At 31.3% G+C, this 14,355-nt stretch overlaps 1 protein-coding gene and 1 long non-coding RNA gene across 2 annotated transcripts in view; both read left to right on the forward strand.

Moving 5' to 3' along the window:
- Positions 1–6,098, forward strand: part of LOC145318452 (uncharacterized) — a 28,515-nt gene extending 22,417 nt beyond the window's left edge. Inside the window, exons 2-3 of the long non-coding RNA XR_013879338.1 lie at positions 5,286–5,354; positions 6,062–6,098. This is a non-coding gene — a long non-coding RNA (uncharacterized LOC145318452). The remainder of the gene's footprint in view (positions 1–5,285; positions 5,355–6,061) is intronic.
- A 1,860-nt stretch (positions 6,099–7,958) lies between these two features.
- LOC145319072 (potassium voltage-gated channel subfamily KQT member 1-like) overlaps positions 7,959–14,355 on the forward strand; it is an 83,876-nt gene continuing 77,479 nt past the window's right edge. The window contains exons 1-2 of the mRNA XM_080160899.1: positions 7,959–8,018; positions 8,769–8,860. Of these exons, the coding sequence (XP_080017025.1) occupies positions 7,966–8,018; positions 8,769–8,860 (145 nt within the window). The 5' untranslated portion in view covers positions 7,959–7,965. The remainder of the gene's footprint in view (positions 8,019–8,768; positions 8,861–14,355) is intronic.

Raw genomic sequence — 14,355 nt, forward strand, 5'->3', positions numbered from 1 at the left:
AATGGTTTTATTCAAGAATAACAGCATTTGTTTTGATATAAAATTTAGGGGTAAGATTGTCATAATATCATCCAAAGTAAATTTAATATTTATCAAAGCTATCCAGAATTGTGTATAAAGATAGGCTAATAATGGAAAAATAGAATTAAAGCAATTCTTTGAAATAATTTTTTCAAAAATAAAAATGGCATTATTTTTATTATTATTATTACAAAGTTGTTTTTGCTTTTCTATTAATGTAATAGAGGAAATTTTGTGACTAACTAGGATATTTAGTTTATTGGTAGCGGTGATATAAATATCATTATTTTCTTTAAAAGTTTGCTTGTATAGCAAAGGGCTAGAAAAACTGTTTTTAATTTCATAAGAAGTGTTTTGTTTGTTATTGACAATCTTTCCTACTATTAGTTTTTGTTCAAACGGAAGAAACGTTAAATGGTCGTTAACTTTAACTTTAGGGGCTAATTTTCTGTTGTACTCCAGCCTGGCACTGTTTATGCTATCGTCATATACTATTGTAACACAGGCTGCCTTAATAAAATCCCTACCTAATAAGAAGCAATTATCAATAACATTGTCAGTCACTAGGACGTCCAAGACTATATCACCATAATTTGGGAGATAAAAAGGGATTCTGAATAAACCATAACATTTTATATCATGGCCAGTTACTGACTGAAGGGTATTTTTAGCCTTTTTATAAAAATATTCCTTATAATTAGGGATTAAGTGTTCTAAATACTCACGGGATACGAGATTAGAACCTGCACCACTGTCAATTTCGAACAGTAGTTTTGTATTGTTATGATAAATTTCAAAAATATAAGGCTCTAAACCAGTTCTATGATCCACTTGTTTAATGTAATCTTTTGAGTTTTTCAGCGCTTTTATTAGGTTACTATAAATACGCTTTAAAGGGCCGCTAAAATGTGCAGGTTTAAATCTAGTTTTGGAAGATTTGCATTTCCTGTTCAATTTCGATTTTTTAAATTTATTAGGAATAGTATACGTTAATTTACTAATTATTTTTAGTTTATACAGTGGGAATAAGCCTAACATTAAACTACTGGCGCATATTATATTAACACATAAAGCAAAAATATATATTGCTAGTTCAGGGTTTAATGAGCAGACGCATAGTAGGAAAGGTATTAGATAATATAAACCTGTTTGAGAAATAAATTTAAAATTAATTATAATATTCCAAAGGTTAGAACACATAAAAGATGTCTTTTCTATAAACTTTGACAGGGAAGGTTGTATATAATTCTTTGTAATATAAGAATTTTTAATAAAGGGAGCATTTGTAGTAGTATATTTCACATTTAAATCATCTTTTTCCATAAAAAGTGTTTGTTTTGTCAATACATTACTACTTTCTGTTATATTTGTATTTATTAATTTAGATACATTTGTAATAGACGCGGTTTGATTAGATAAAATATCTGTATTGGCGATATTGTTATCGTTATTTTCGACAAGGACGGATTTATTTAACATAATATCTGTATTGGCAATATTTTTATCGTTGTATATAATTAAACCAGATTCCATATCTGTGGTGACGATATGATTCTCCATACAATCTGTAACAGGTTTTTTGTTATATTTGTTATTAATATCTTCATTATCAGAAGAGGAAGAAGAAAGATATTCAGTATCATAAGTATTAAGTTTTTTGCAACGTTTTCTTATGTGTTTACTTCGGATCTTTTTAACTTCTCTAAAAAATTATTCTTTACACAAGCATCTACAGGGTGATTATACATATAAAATCCAGCATCTTGACAATTGGGACAAGCAATTGGAATAGGTTTCACATTAGGGAAGTTTGGACATTTAGTGTCAGTGTGAGCCTTATCTCTACAAAGGAGACAAAATTTTATTTTCACATTCTGAAGATTTGCTACTCTAAGGCTATCATTAGGGTTAAAAATACATTGACTATTTTTATGTCCTATCCTTTTGCAAATATCGCATTTTAGGGAAGCTTTATTTTGATAGCTGTTTAACTTAAAAACATTCTGAGGGCCATAATTGCATTCATCATCACTTAGGTGATCGTAAAGATCTTCTGCGCAAATGTCTACCTGCTCCCAGTCTACATCGACCCTTTTAACGACGTTTTTATGTACTCTAGACTCTTTAGAAAGAAAACTGTCGATCGAAGCTTCATGTGTGCGCAAAAAATTTTCGAAAGCCGCAAGGGTAATTTGGCCATTTTGAATGGCAGCGGTTGAATTGAGAAAATGACGTAAGCCGTAAGGGATGTACTTGTATACCGCACTAATAATTCTCCTATTTTTTTCTTTTTCAGAAATTATAGCATCAGAAATATTTTCTATATATCTTTTGTATTCATACAAAATAGACATAATGGATTTAGAAGAAGGTTTAAATTTTGCAAAATTTTCATCGATGTCTAGCATATTTGTAATAGACCCATTGAGAAGACGATTAAGTTTATTCAAATATTCGCTAGTAGGGAGATCTAATGGGTTACCCCCAGCCATTTCCAATTTTTCTTTGATTTCCTTAGATATGGACATGTGAATTAACATATTGTATTCACATGGACTAAAGTCCGAAAGATCAAAACTATCCAACTGATTTAAAAAGGCTTTAAGCCCTACTGTTTCTATGGACATCAATTGACGATGGATAACCCTTTGTTTTTGGAAAAGTTTATCTGCATTATACGTGTTTTTTCTATTTGCTAAGAAAGGGGGCTCAAGGTTGTTAAAGGTGTTACACTTTAAATGAGGGGCGTTGTAAGTATTCTCAGTGTTTTGTGCTTTAAAGATTTGTTTAATTTGTTGGCTAGTTTGATCTAATAGTAATTCTTTGTTTATTCTATCCAACCCTTTAGCCTTATTTATATGGTCCTCTATTGAAGAGAGAAGTTCCCTAGCATGAATTGTGGATAATCCCGTAGGAGACAAATCTCGTTGGTTTGACCTGTAGACGGGAATATCAGTTGTAGCGTAGCGATAATTCTGAGGGCCAAAACTAAGTATAGGGTTTAGGCTAGGAGGGGGTTGGCTAAAATCATTCCTTATTGCATTACTAGAACCAACCTGCAGTTTGGATATGTCACTTGCCATTTTGTTAAGACTACTTACCATTTCTCCCATATTATTTTTTAAAGCATTTAATTGATCTTCATTATTAGAATTGGAGTTTTGGGAATTAACTGGTGGAGTAGGGGCCGAAGGGACTAATAAAGGTGCTCTAGGTGTGTTTCTTACAAATCTTCGTCCGAAAGTTCTCCATCTATCCCTCATTCCTATAGAACCTTCGTCATCGCTGACGTCATAATCTCTGTTCCTATCCATGACTTATTAAAAGCAGTATGTAGCCTTAAATATTTATATGGATTTAGGGACGAATTCAAAACGGATATTTTTGTTAAAAATATATATTTATAATAACTGACAAAATTTAACATACAATTATAGCAGTATGACGCTATGTGTAATATGTAAAAAATCGTACAGAATTATATAAATTGAATTAGTTTAACAATAACTTTTACAAACAATTATAGCAGTGTGATGCTATAGTACAATATATAGGTTAGGTTATAAAAGGGATTTGTGACTTTAGATATGGTATATTAATTGAATTAGTTTAACAATAACTTTTACAAACAATTATAGCAGTGTGATGCTATATTATAATGTGTAAAGGTTAGGTTATAAAAGGGATTTGTGACTTTAGATATTATATATATACTAAAATGAGTCTTTTTGTGAGGGACTGAGTAAGGACAGTACCCCGCGGGAAAAAAAAATAAATTTTTATATAAAATGAATATATAAAAATTGAATAAAACTTACCGGTTCGAAAAAGTCGACGGTGGCTAAGCCTCCTTTTTACACTTTTACGTGCTTAAATAACTAAGATATTTTATCAACAAGGTATATTTCACTAATTTGACATTTCAACTAGAATATATATATGGTTAAACTTTGAGTGTGTTAAAAAGACTGGCTTCTTCTACAGGTAGTTTGTGCTTCCTTCTTGTCTGGTTGTCCGCACGCGCAGTATGCATGGTTGTGGTTTATATTTTTCGGAGGTGTTACAAAAGTTGTAACACTTAGTTTTAGTTATAATGTCTACAGCAAAAGATCTCGCTACATCTATGTGCTGTGCGTGTATGCCGCTGTAATCAACAACTGAATTTATTTTATTTTTAAAAATCGCGACGGTTTCGTGATTTTGGGGGGCAACACAAAGTAGTAAAGACTCCCAAAATATTATTTTAGATTTGATTCGCTTGTTGGGTATAAATTATTCCTAACGTACATGGCCCTCATTTTCAGTTAAGCTTTTTTTTAGGTCTCGGCACATTTGTAGATTTACTTTAGGGGAGGGTACCTATACACTCCCAAAAAAATGACCCGCCAATTTAATTATTTTTTCGTTTGATTGTCAACCTTGTGTTTTGTTTTTATCTTTGTTTATACAAATGAATATTAATAACATTTACAAAATCTAGCGCAAATAAATAATATGACAGACTAATTCAGGGCTGAATTTTGTACAGTTTATACTATTTGAAATATTTACTTAAAAGATATTTAAAACAAACAATTTTAAATTATATATTATATATTACTTTCAATTTTGAAAGTATTATTTTAGTAGTTGCTATTATGCCATTGTACTTTGAAAACTTGCGTACATTTTCGGTATAGTAAGTCTCTGTTATTAACCTTAAATGAATATTAATAAAATTGTCCCTTTTCTATAATGAACGAAAAGGGATGGAATAAAATCACTCAATATTATCTGTTTGCTTAAAAACTTCAAGCACTTTTATAAGTCTTGATTGGGTGGTTCAAACTAGCAGTGACCCAAGTTTTCAATCTACAAAAGGAGTAATTATTGATAATTATTTGTTTAGGATTTATATCAATTTATCGTCCATTGTCCTTTTCCTTAAGATTCCTGGTAAGCTTGGGGTAAAACCTAAATTGGGATGTCAACAAAAGTAAGTGGGCATGAAAATTAAGCATAAATATATATCCTTACAGGAGTATCAGGATGTCTTTATGTCTGCAGCAAAGGTTCTGCTTCACAGTGAATCTTCTGATATATTCAGAGATGGTACATAAAACTTTCTTAGGAAAGGGCAAATCCTCCCATACCCCCTTCCCCCTCTACGTGTCACTAGGGGGACCTGGGAGCGTATCCACTAGTAATCTGTAAATAAATTCTATAAGTTGTTTTCTCTGTGTGACTTATTGAAAAAGCGTACTAAATTCTTTAAATAATTTTAGAAATGGAAGATGAACGTTGTGATCGGTGTAACTCATTTAGCAAGTCTTTCAATAGTGCAGAAATAACAGGTCAGTAATATATTTATAATCCAAGAAGAGCTAGTTGTTTGATCCCAGGAAATTCAATTATCTTTAGCTGACTTTTTCAAAATATGCTTTAAAGGAAAATATAACTAACTACCCTTTCAAACCAAAATGCGTACAAAATCTGTATTCTTATTAATCTAATGAAATGATTAGGATTTTAGATCTAATATATTTTTTAGTTCAGTTTATAAAACTCTGGTAGGCTTCATTACCTGGTCAAGTCAGGGTCCTCTTTGACTTTAGGATATTAGGGCATCGTTCATTTAAAGTGCACGTTTAAAGTTACGTTATCACCCAGGGTAGCAAGTTCTGTAATTATTACCTCGATTGGGCGGGATTTTCCTTCGATTTAAAAGTGATCATCTAGAAAAGCCGTCATTCGCTTGCAATGGGATGCGATACCCTAACTTCCAATGGGATATTAGGTTGAGTAACATCCAATCCTTTGATTGCACGACCTTTGTCTGGAATCCTAACTGTAAGTAAATTTTTGGCGTTGTTAGCTCAGTATTGTATTAATTATAGAAAAGCTCCGTTTAAAAATATCAATAGGTATCTTGTGAGATAATGCTTATTAATTTTTTTTGTATAAATGTAATTAAACAAAATGCCTTTAAATCTAAAACATTCATTCAAAATAAAAAATCCTCAACTAAAAGATTAAAAATCTAGTAATAAATTTTATTTAGATTACTGTTCATGCTGCTTAGAAGAAACTATGTACAGGAAATATAAATGTTTTATTTATTAAATTGTTTTTCATAATTTAATAATCAATTTTTATCTTTTGAGGGCACTTTTATATATTATTGATTTACAGTCTTGATTCCTTTTAAAGCTATATTGGTGAAACTTCTTTTTCCTCAAAAAAATTAAAATAATTTGATTACAGATAAAACAGCAACTTTTAAGACATAAGGCAAAATCCAAATAAATTTCTAAACTAGGAGTTAAGGTTAAAGTCTTACATGTTACTTAAAATCTTTGTAAGGCTATATTAGCCTATGAAATTTCATAGGATTTGGCTTAGGACATAAAAAAAATATAAGAATATTAAACTATGATTTTAAATAATAAAATGACTTATTATAAAAGCAGAGCTGATTCTTCATTGAAGAACGATGAAGAAATGTCAGGTATGTAAATTAATGGCTATACGTCAGACATGATATTATTATAGATTTTAGACTGGATTTAAATAGTTCCAGGGATGGTTTTAGGCTTCTTTATAGAAATTTAATTGGTTGCTTCATTAAGATGAGTGCCAAATTGTTTTACAATTGTAATCTTCAAAGGGGACAATTTTTTGTATCATCATTGGGGATGTACATCAATTTATCGGCCATTGGTTTATCCCATTGCATTGGATCAGAGTCTAAACCTAATACCATAAGACGTCATTGTCTATAATATAAATATAACGCTAGGATTAGAATTTAAAATTAACTAAGCATTAAACATAAGATAAACTTCAAAAATAATTTATTTGCATTTCTTATACATTTTTTAAATTTTCAAAGTGGTAGAAATCCTGTATAGATTAGATTTAAGAAGGTGCTTTCCTGCAAATTGCCTATCGAGCAATATAACCAATTAAACCTGACCTAAAGTAAAAACAAACCAACAAACTACAGCTTACTATTTTTAAAAATAGGGTTTGGTTTCTGTGCTAAAAACGCACTTTCAAGGAAACACAATATTTTTTTAACATTATTTTTCAGTGCCGACGAAAAGACTAAATTTGTTTTTAATAAATAAGTTTAAATAAGTTCTAAATAAATAATAAAAAAATTACATAATATAAGCTTAAGGGTACTTAAAATTAATCAAAATGTATTGAAGAACAAATATCATTTATTCATTTGTACATCTAAAATCTACACTTATAATCTTATAAATATATTATGCTCTTTCAAACAAAAATATATTTCCTATTTGAATATATTTGGCTTTTCATATACATAACACAGTAGTAATACATTTTATTTTTCTATCTATCTACTTATTATCTATTTATCCAGTTTAAACCAACAACAACAAAAAAATCACGAAACCTATACGTGATTTTCGGCTGTCGTTTGGGGGGCAACATGTAGTTATATTCTTCTTATCTGCCCCCAAATATTTTTTTTTATTTATTTAGCTTGTTAGATATCTTATTCATTAGTTATATATATATGTATCTATCTTTGTATCTATCTATCTAGATGATGAGGATAACTTAGACAACGGAGTTGATGAGAGTGATAGTGGGGATGCTGATATTGACAGATGTGCTAACAGTGAAGGAATTAATTTTATTATTCATAGATATATCAAGGGAGAATGGGGGAGAGTTACTGAAAAACTTTGGGTACTTCATTCAAGTTTGGGTACTTCATTCAAGTTTGATTGGTTTGGTCTTAAATTTTGGACACTTCTATTTTAGATTAAGATCCCTAGAATAGGTTGACATCGCCCTCCTGTAAATATTAAAGGATTAAGAAAACCTATCTAAAATCAACTAAAATAGTAAATGTAGAAAACAAATTGTCATGAATTTTAGAAAAAATTATTATCTACTAATAAAATGTACTAAACTGTAGAGGATGGTATGTTGAATGATGATAATGTCAGCTACATGGGCAGTCCGGTCAACTCACAAAGGTCAAGTATTGCTAAATTAGACGTTTTGTCAAAGACATTTTTTGTTTGTTAAAAACACAAAAACAGAATAATGATGTTCCCATATTACAATACTAGCAGCTTCGCCCCTAGCCTCTAGGGGCTTTGCCCCAAGAGGTAATTAAAAAAAAACTAATTACCTCTGGAGATGCCCCCACAAAAGTTTAAATAATAAAAAAAATTAAGTACCTGAAGAGAAGCACCCACTCCACCACTAATTTTAAAGAATTAAAAAAAAATTTAGGGTGGGATTTTTTCATTTTTTTTGGGGGGGGGGTGGCCCAAACCCCAAGAAAATAGCCTAAAACCACCACAGGACCAGTAAGTATATTCCCTGAAAAGTAGAATCCGATTGGTTCAGTGGTTACCTAGCTAGATCTTAAGGGACGGACGACGGACAGACAGACGGACGAACAGACATTATTCTACTTTGTATTATAGGTATAGAATTTTACTTTTTAATTATATTTTAGAGTTCTTTATTAGTAAGGGAAAAGGCCAAGTTTTGTACACCAACTTATCGTCCATTGCTTTATCCCTTATAATCCTAATTAACTCATTCAGAAAAAAAAGAAAAAAAAACTTGTAACTCAGTTTAAGATAAATCTTTTTAGAACCTACAAGAGAAAAAGTATTTAATTTAAATAACATAGGCTACTAATTTATAGTCCAATGTCTCATCCCTTCCTACCTGAATTTTTGTATACTGTGTTGACTAACTTATTACTTTAGATTACGAGGTAGAAGGTCAACATTGTTGAAAAGCGACGCTGTGGGGATATCCATCAGTCTAGATGAACCCGAGTCTGCCTGGAACACTGCAGGTGACATTTTTAACCCCGCGGGGATTTTCTTAACGGTCGTTTTCCTCTAAAACATATCTGAGTTTTATGTGAATTCCTTCAAAGTGCCTACTTGGGCCCTAAATAGTGTTGGTCATATGGAAAAAATACACCCCAACTCATTTTCAAATAGTTTTTAAATGGGGGTGAGTATCAGTGATCAACAGCCACTCTGTATGAAAGCACTCTATTTCCTCCTAAATAAAGCTTAAAAATCAGATTTTCAAATTTTCTAAACTCCTTTACTTTTTTTTTATTGTTATATTGCTCATCAATTATAAAAGGTATATTATTTATAATAGATTTCATAGTACAAAACGATTTACTTACAAACTATTAATGTTACAAATTATAAAACAATCTTCATTGTTCTAATGATATGATTACATAAATATGATTTGTAGGATATTATACTAGCTGCTTCGCCCTAGTGGCCTCTAGGGCACTTCTTGTGAAGCCCATTTTTTATTTAGTTTTTCTAGTGACGATTTCTCTTCGGAAGGTGGTGGTACCCTCCCAAAGAAAATGTTTAAACCTTTCCAGGACCTAGAGGAGCTACATTGTAAAGGAGAGACATATCGGTTTAGCGAGATCCTACATGTGGGACAGTGGGATGGACACAAATTTTACTGGTTCCCAAGTTTATAAACCTGTTTCATTATTCTTAAGCCTGAAACCATTGTGAACTTTTTATTTAATTTTGAATATTTTTTACAAGCTGGTCGTGTCTAAATTTTTTCACCAATAATTTTAATTTGCGGAAGGGATTATTTTGTATATAAAATCATCGCCCATTGTCATATCCCCAAAGATCATAGTTATTTAGAACCTTTTTAAAATTTGATTTAAAATTTAATGTGGGACCCAGTATATAAATTAAATGGAATATAATTCTCCGATGCCAATTAACTATTTCTAATTATCATATTAGTTAACTTAAATATCATTTCATTGATTCCAAATATCAAATTTTAAAATTAAATATACTTTTTTTTATTCTAGTTTCAAAGTATTCTCAAATGTCTTTAAATTTGTATAAGGCTAAGAAATACAAGATGATTAGTAATTTTAGAAAAGATGAATACTAAAGGAATAATCTAAAATATGTATAAGTTCATTAATCTATAATGTCCTAAAACACCAAAAACCAAACATAAAAAAATTTTAAAAAGGATTTTTGGCCATTTCCCTCAAAGTTGTCGAGCAAAGAAATCAACCACGCTTAATTTATCTATTTCTTACTTTAGCTGTAGGTTAGGTTGGATTTTATTTGGTACTGGGTAGCCACACAGGGTTGGAGCACTGCAAGTATAAGCCACGCATGGTAGGATCCTCCTCCACTAAAGGGGTTAGGCAAAAACTACCCCCGTCTTATTTTTTATTTATCTAAATATAAGAGAGGGGTTCAATGCTCGTTAGTCACAATGAGGGAAAGCAACATTTTGAAAAACCACATTAGAATAGGAGTCAAGGTTAAAAAATGTAGATTAATAGGCGAGGGAATAATCATTTTTATTTTATATTGTTATTTTCTATTTTTTTGGTTGCTTATATTAAAGTTATCAGAAATAGAGACATATTCTACTTATTATTTTGGTCCAAAATTTGCCCTAGTAAAAATAAGGGGATGAAAGGGTTGTAATTTAACTGTTTCTTTTTCTAAAAAAAATATTTAAATTGTTCTTTGTAAGATTTCCCTAAAAATGGCTAGTTGAGCAGAGAAAATCCTTCCACCGTGTTTTAAGATAAAATAAGAAAATGAGGTGGGGTTGTTTTTGTGTGTTTGTTTATTTCTTTTGGTCAGGTTAGTTTAGGTTATCTTTGGTTCGCAGGGTTAGGCAAAGAAAAAACTACCTTATACCCTATAATTTAATTTTAAAAATGTAAGGAGAGAAATTCACCTTCAAAAATTAGCTACGTGTCGTCATAAAAATGAGGGAGATGGGACGAGAAGTGTGAAAGAAAACCCCCAAAAAGATATGGAAAATCCCTCATTTTTATGACGTCACGTGGCTGATTTTTTGAGTGACTTTCTCCCCTATAAACAAAATTTAAAGTTGTAAATACCATTTTTTTATTTTGTCTCTTGTTTATTTATTATTTAGCTTATAAATCTATTATGTTAATTTGTAATAGTTTAGATTATTACTTTGGAAAACTTTTCCAGGAACAAATAGTTTAGCAGTCAGGGATCTCAAGGATAAGACAATGAAAAATAAATCCTAAATATTGTTAAAAAAAGACTACCCCTTCAATAGATTAAAATCATGGATTGAAGAGCTTTAAACTTTGGGTACCAGTGTAATTTACAGTACAATATCCCTCTCTCTCTCTCTCTCTCTCCTTCTCTCTCTCTCTCTCTCTCTCTCTCCTTCTCTCTCTCTCTCTCTCTCTCTCTCTCTCTCTCTCTCTCTCTCTCTCCATATTTAGCAGTATAGTTTTTTTTCCATTAATAAGAAACATTTTAGGTTGCAAATCTATTATACTATTCTACTGTGTCCACTGATAGTGTGTTATACTATTAAAGAAGATTTAAATTTCCCCTTTCAATGGTTTCTGCCGCAGGAATAAGGTATAACAAACAAGCAAAATATATCTAAAATAATATTTGGAGGGGGGGAGCAGATAAAAAGGTCATCTCTTATACTATGTGTGGCCCCCCAACGACAGCTAAAAATCACGCATAGATTTCGTGATTTTTTTTCGAGTTAATATCGTTGTTGGTATAAGCTGTTTCTGTTGACTCTATTGGTGTTTATAAAAGTGGCCATAGTTGACAAAATATTGACTAGAGTCTAATTGATCATAGCAATTTTTTATTTATATTGATTTTATTTATATATGTTGTCATTTTTTAAAATTAATTTTATTTGGTACTATATCCTTCGATAAGTTATACTCCTTTTGATTGTTCTAATCCCTGTTGCCAATAAAAGTTTTCCTTATCTTCTCTTATAAAAAAGCTATACTGCTTTGATTTCTTATCATCCTTGTTTTCTTTTACTGGAAAGTTTTAGTCACTAGAGACATCAAAAATGAATAAGAACGCATAAATCTACGACACATTTAATTTCTATGTAAGGCGTGCTGAAGGGTGGGGTCTTTACCATTTTGTTCACACACTCCAGTTTTGCAACGCTTTTGCAGAAGCCCCTGACGCCTGTATATCAGTATTTATGTCAAACTACTTTAGAACGTAGTATTATCATTATTTTTGTAACGTAATTATCCTTTTTGTTACTTTCAAGGTTTCTAGCAGCTGCTCACTAGATCTTTTCATGAAAATACCCTTTTTCGAATTTCAATCTTCTGCTAACCTAAAAAGTTACTTTAGGGGCCTAGAAATATATGTACAAAATTTCAGCTCTCTATCTCTACTGGCGACCTAGCGCCAGGCATGTAAAATATCAACAGATAACGGTAGCACGGCGGTTTTAACAATATCTCAGTAATGTGCAGGTTATCAGCTCTTCTGCATATTTCAATTTAAACACATAAGGCCAAAGATATTTTATCCAAAAAATCTTTTGTCAAAGTCTACTCTAGACCTAGCGCCAGTCAGTTTTCTAAAATCATGCATTTTATACCAGCTAGGTGTAGAGTAGACTTTGACAAAAGATTTTTGGGATATCATATCTTAGGCCTAATGTGTTTAAGTTGAAATATGCAGAATACCTAAATTCACCTTTCAAGCCATTCTCTAAGCATTTTAATTTTTTTTTGAAATAACGGGATTTCAAAACTGGCTTTTGAAAAGGCCTAAAAAATATCTTTTTTTGTCCCTTTTTTCACTGTGTATAGTTACAACTTATTAAGATATTATTCTCAGTTTAAAAAAATTGGCGCTTCCAGCACCAAAACCGGCAAAAACAGGCAGTTAAACTTCTGAACCCCTACTTAACCCCCTGACAGACCCCCCCTCTATCTCGGCTCCTGTTACAGATAGAGACGTAAAACTTTTTTCTGGTTGTTCATGTGTATTTTTAGAGAATTACTTTTTCTAGTCATAGCGGTCAGACCGCTCCTTTTCCGCTTTTTAGCGTCCAGCCGCTAAATATTAAAACAGCTTTAGAGCGGCCAATTTTAAAGCTAAGAAAACCAAATTTTATGACAAACTATTATTTTTTATAATAAAAAATATCTTTTTTGACCATCGCTGAAAAACGACAAATAACGGAAACTGCCAATTTTGGCGGTAAAACGGCGGTTGGCGGCGCTAAATAATATTATTATCTGTTTATTGTTACAACTTATTAAGATATTATTCTCAGTTTAAAAAAATTGGCGCTTCCAGCACCCAAACCGGCAAAAACAGGCAGTTAAACTTCTGTATCCCTACTTAACCCCATAACAGACCCCCCTCTATCTCGGCTCCTGTTACAGATAGAGACGTAAAACTTTTTTCTGTTGGTTCATGTGTATTTTTAGAGAAAATTACTTTTTCTAGTCATAGCGGTCAGACTGCTCCTTATCCGCTTTTTAACAGCCAGCTGCTAAATATTTAAAAAGCTGTAGAGCAGCCAATTTTAAAGCTAGGAAAACCAAATTTTATGACGAGCAATTATTTTTCATAACAAAAAAAATGCTTTTTCTGACCATCGCCAAAAAACGACAAATAACGGCAACCGCCAATTTCGGCGGTAAAATGGTAGTTGGCGGCGCCAATTAATATTTTTACCTGTTTATGATCACAATAAAAGACTACATACAAAAATTGACTGATTAAGGTCTGGAAAGGGTCAAGACAGTTAATTGTTTAAACTAATGTAATAGATTTTTATTTTAGTCAGATGCCAGACGCAGACAATTAAAAAAAAATAAGATTTAGAAATATTATCAATTTGTCTACAAAGGGTTAACAACAAAATCAAAATATACAAATCTAATTATTAAAAACATCAAGATGATCTTCTCTATAAATTTTATTTGTAAAGCATTGATATTTTTATCAAATAATATGACAATGATGACAACATTAATAAGTGATTAAATACAGACAAAAAATAGGATGACAACATTCATAAAGACAAAGCTCTAAGATCAGAAGTAAGGACAACTCTCTTGTAATTACTTTTGTAATATTTAATCAACCTTAGTAAAAAATAAGATGAAAATTAGGTGTTCAGGTATGATCCAGCAGGATATAATCCTCCTAGTCTTCAAATAATTTTGAAATATATTAATTCTTGAGTAATAATAAACTTCCGTGAATAGTAAGGCCATGACTGTTTGGCCACTCCTTGACCAATTTTTAACTGATTTTTTATTTCCTACCTGTAGTTTTGCCGTTTTTAAGCTGCCAGTAGTGGAATTCTAAAACAGCTCTAGACCAGCCAATTTTTGTATGTAGTCTTTATTGTGATCATAAACAGATAAAACTAGTGCCCCCAACCGCCGTTTTACCATCAAAATTGGCGGTTTCCGTTATTTGTCGTTTTTTGGCGATGGTCAGAAAAAGCATTTTTTTTGTTATGAAA

The sequence above is a fragment of the Acartia tonsa genome, chromosome 5 (genome assembly GCF_053477335.1).
Source record: "Acartia tonsa isolate MP-2025a chromosome 5, ASM5347733v1, whole genome shotgun sequence".
NCBI lineage: Eukaryota > Metazoa > Arthropoda > Copepoda > Calanoida > Acartiidae > Acartia > Acartia tonsa.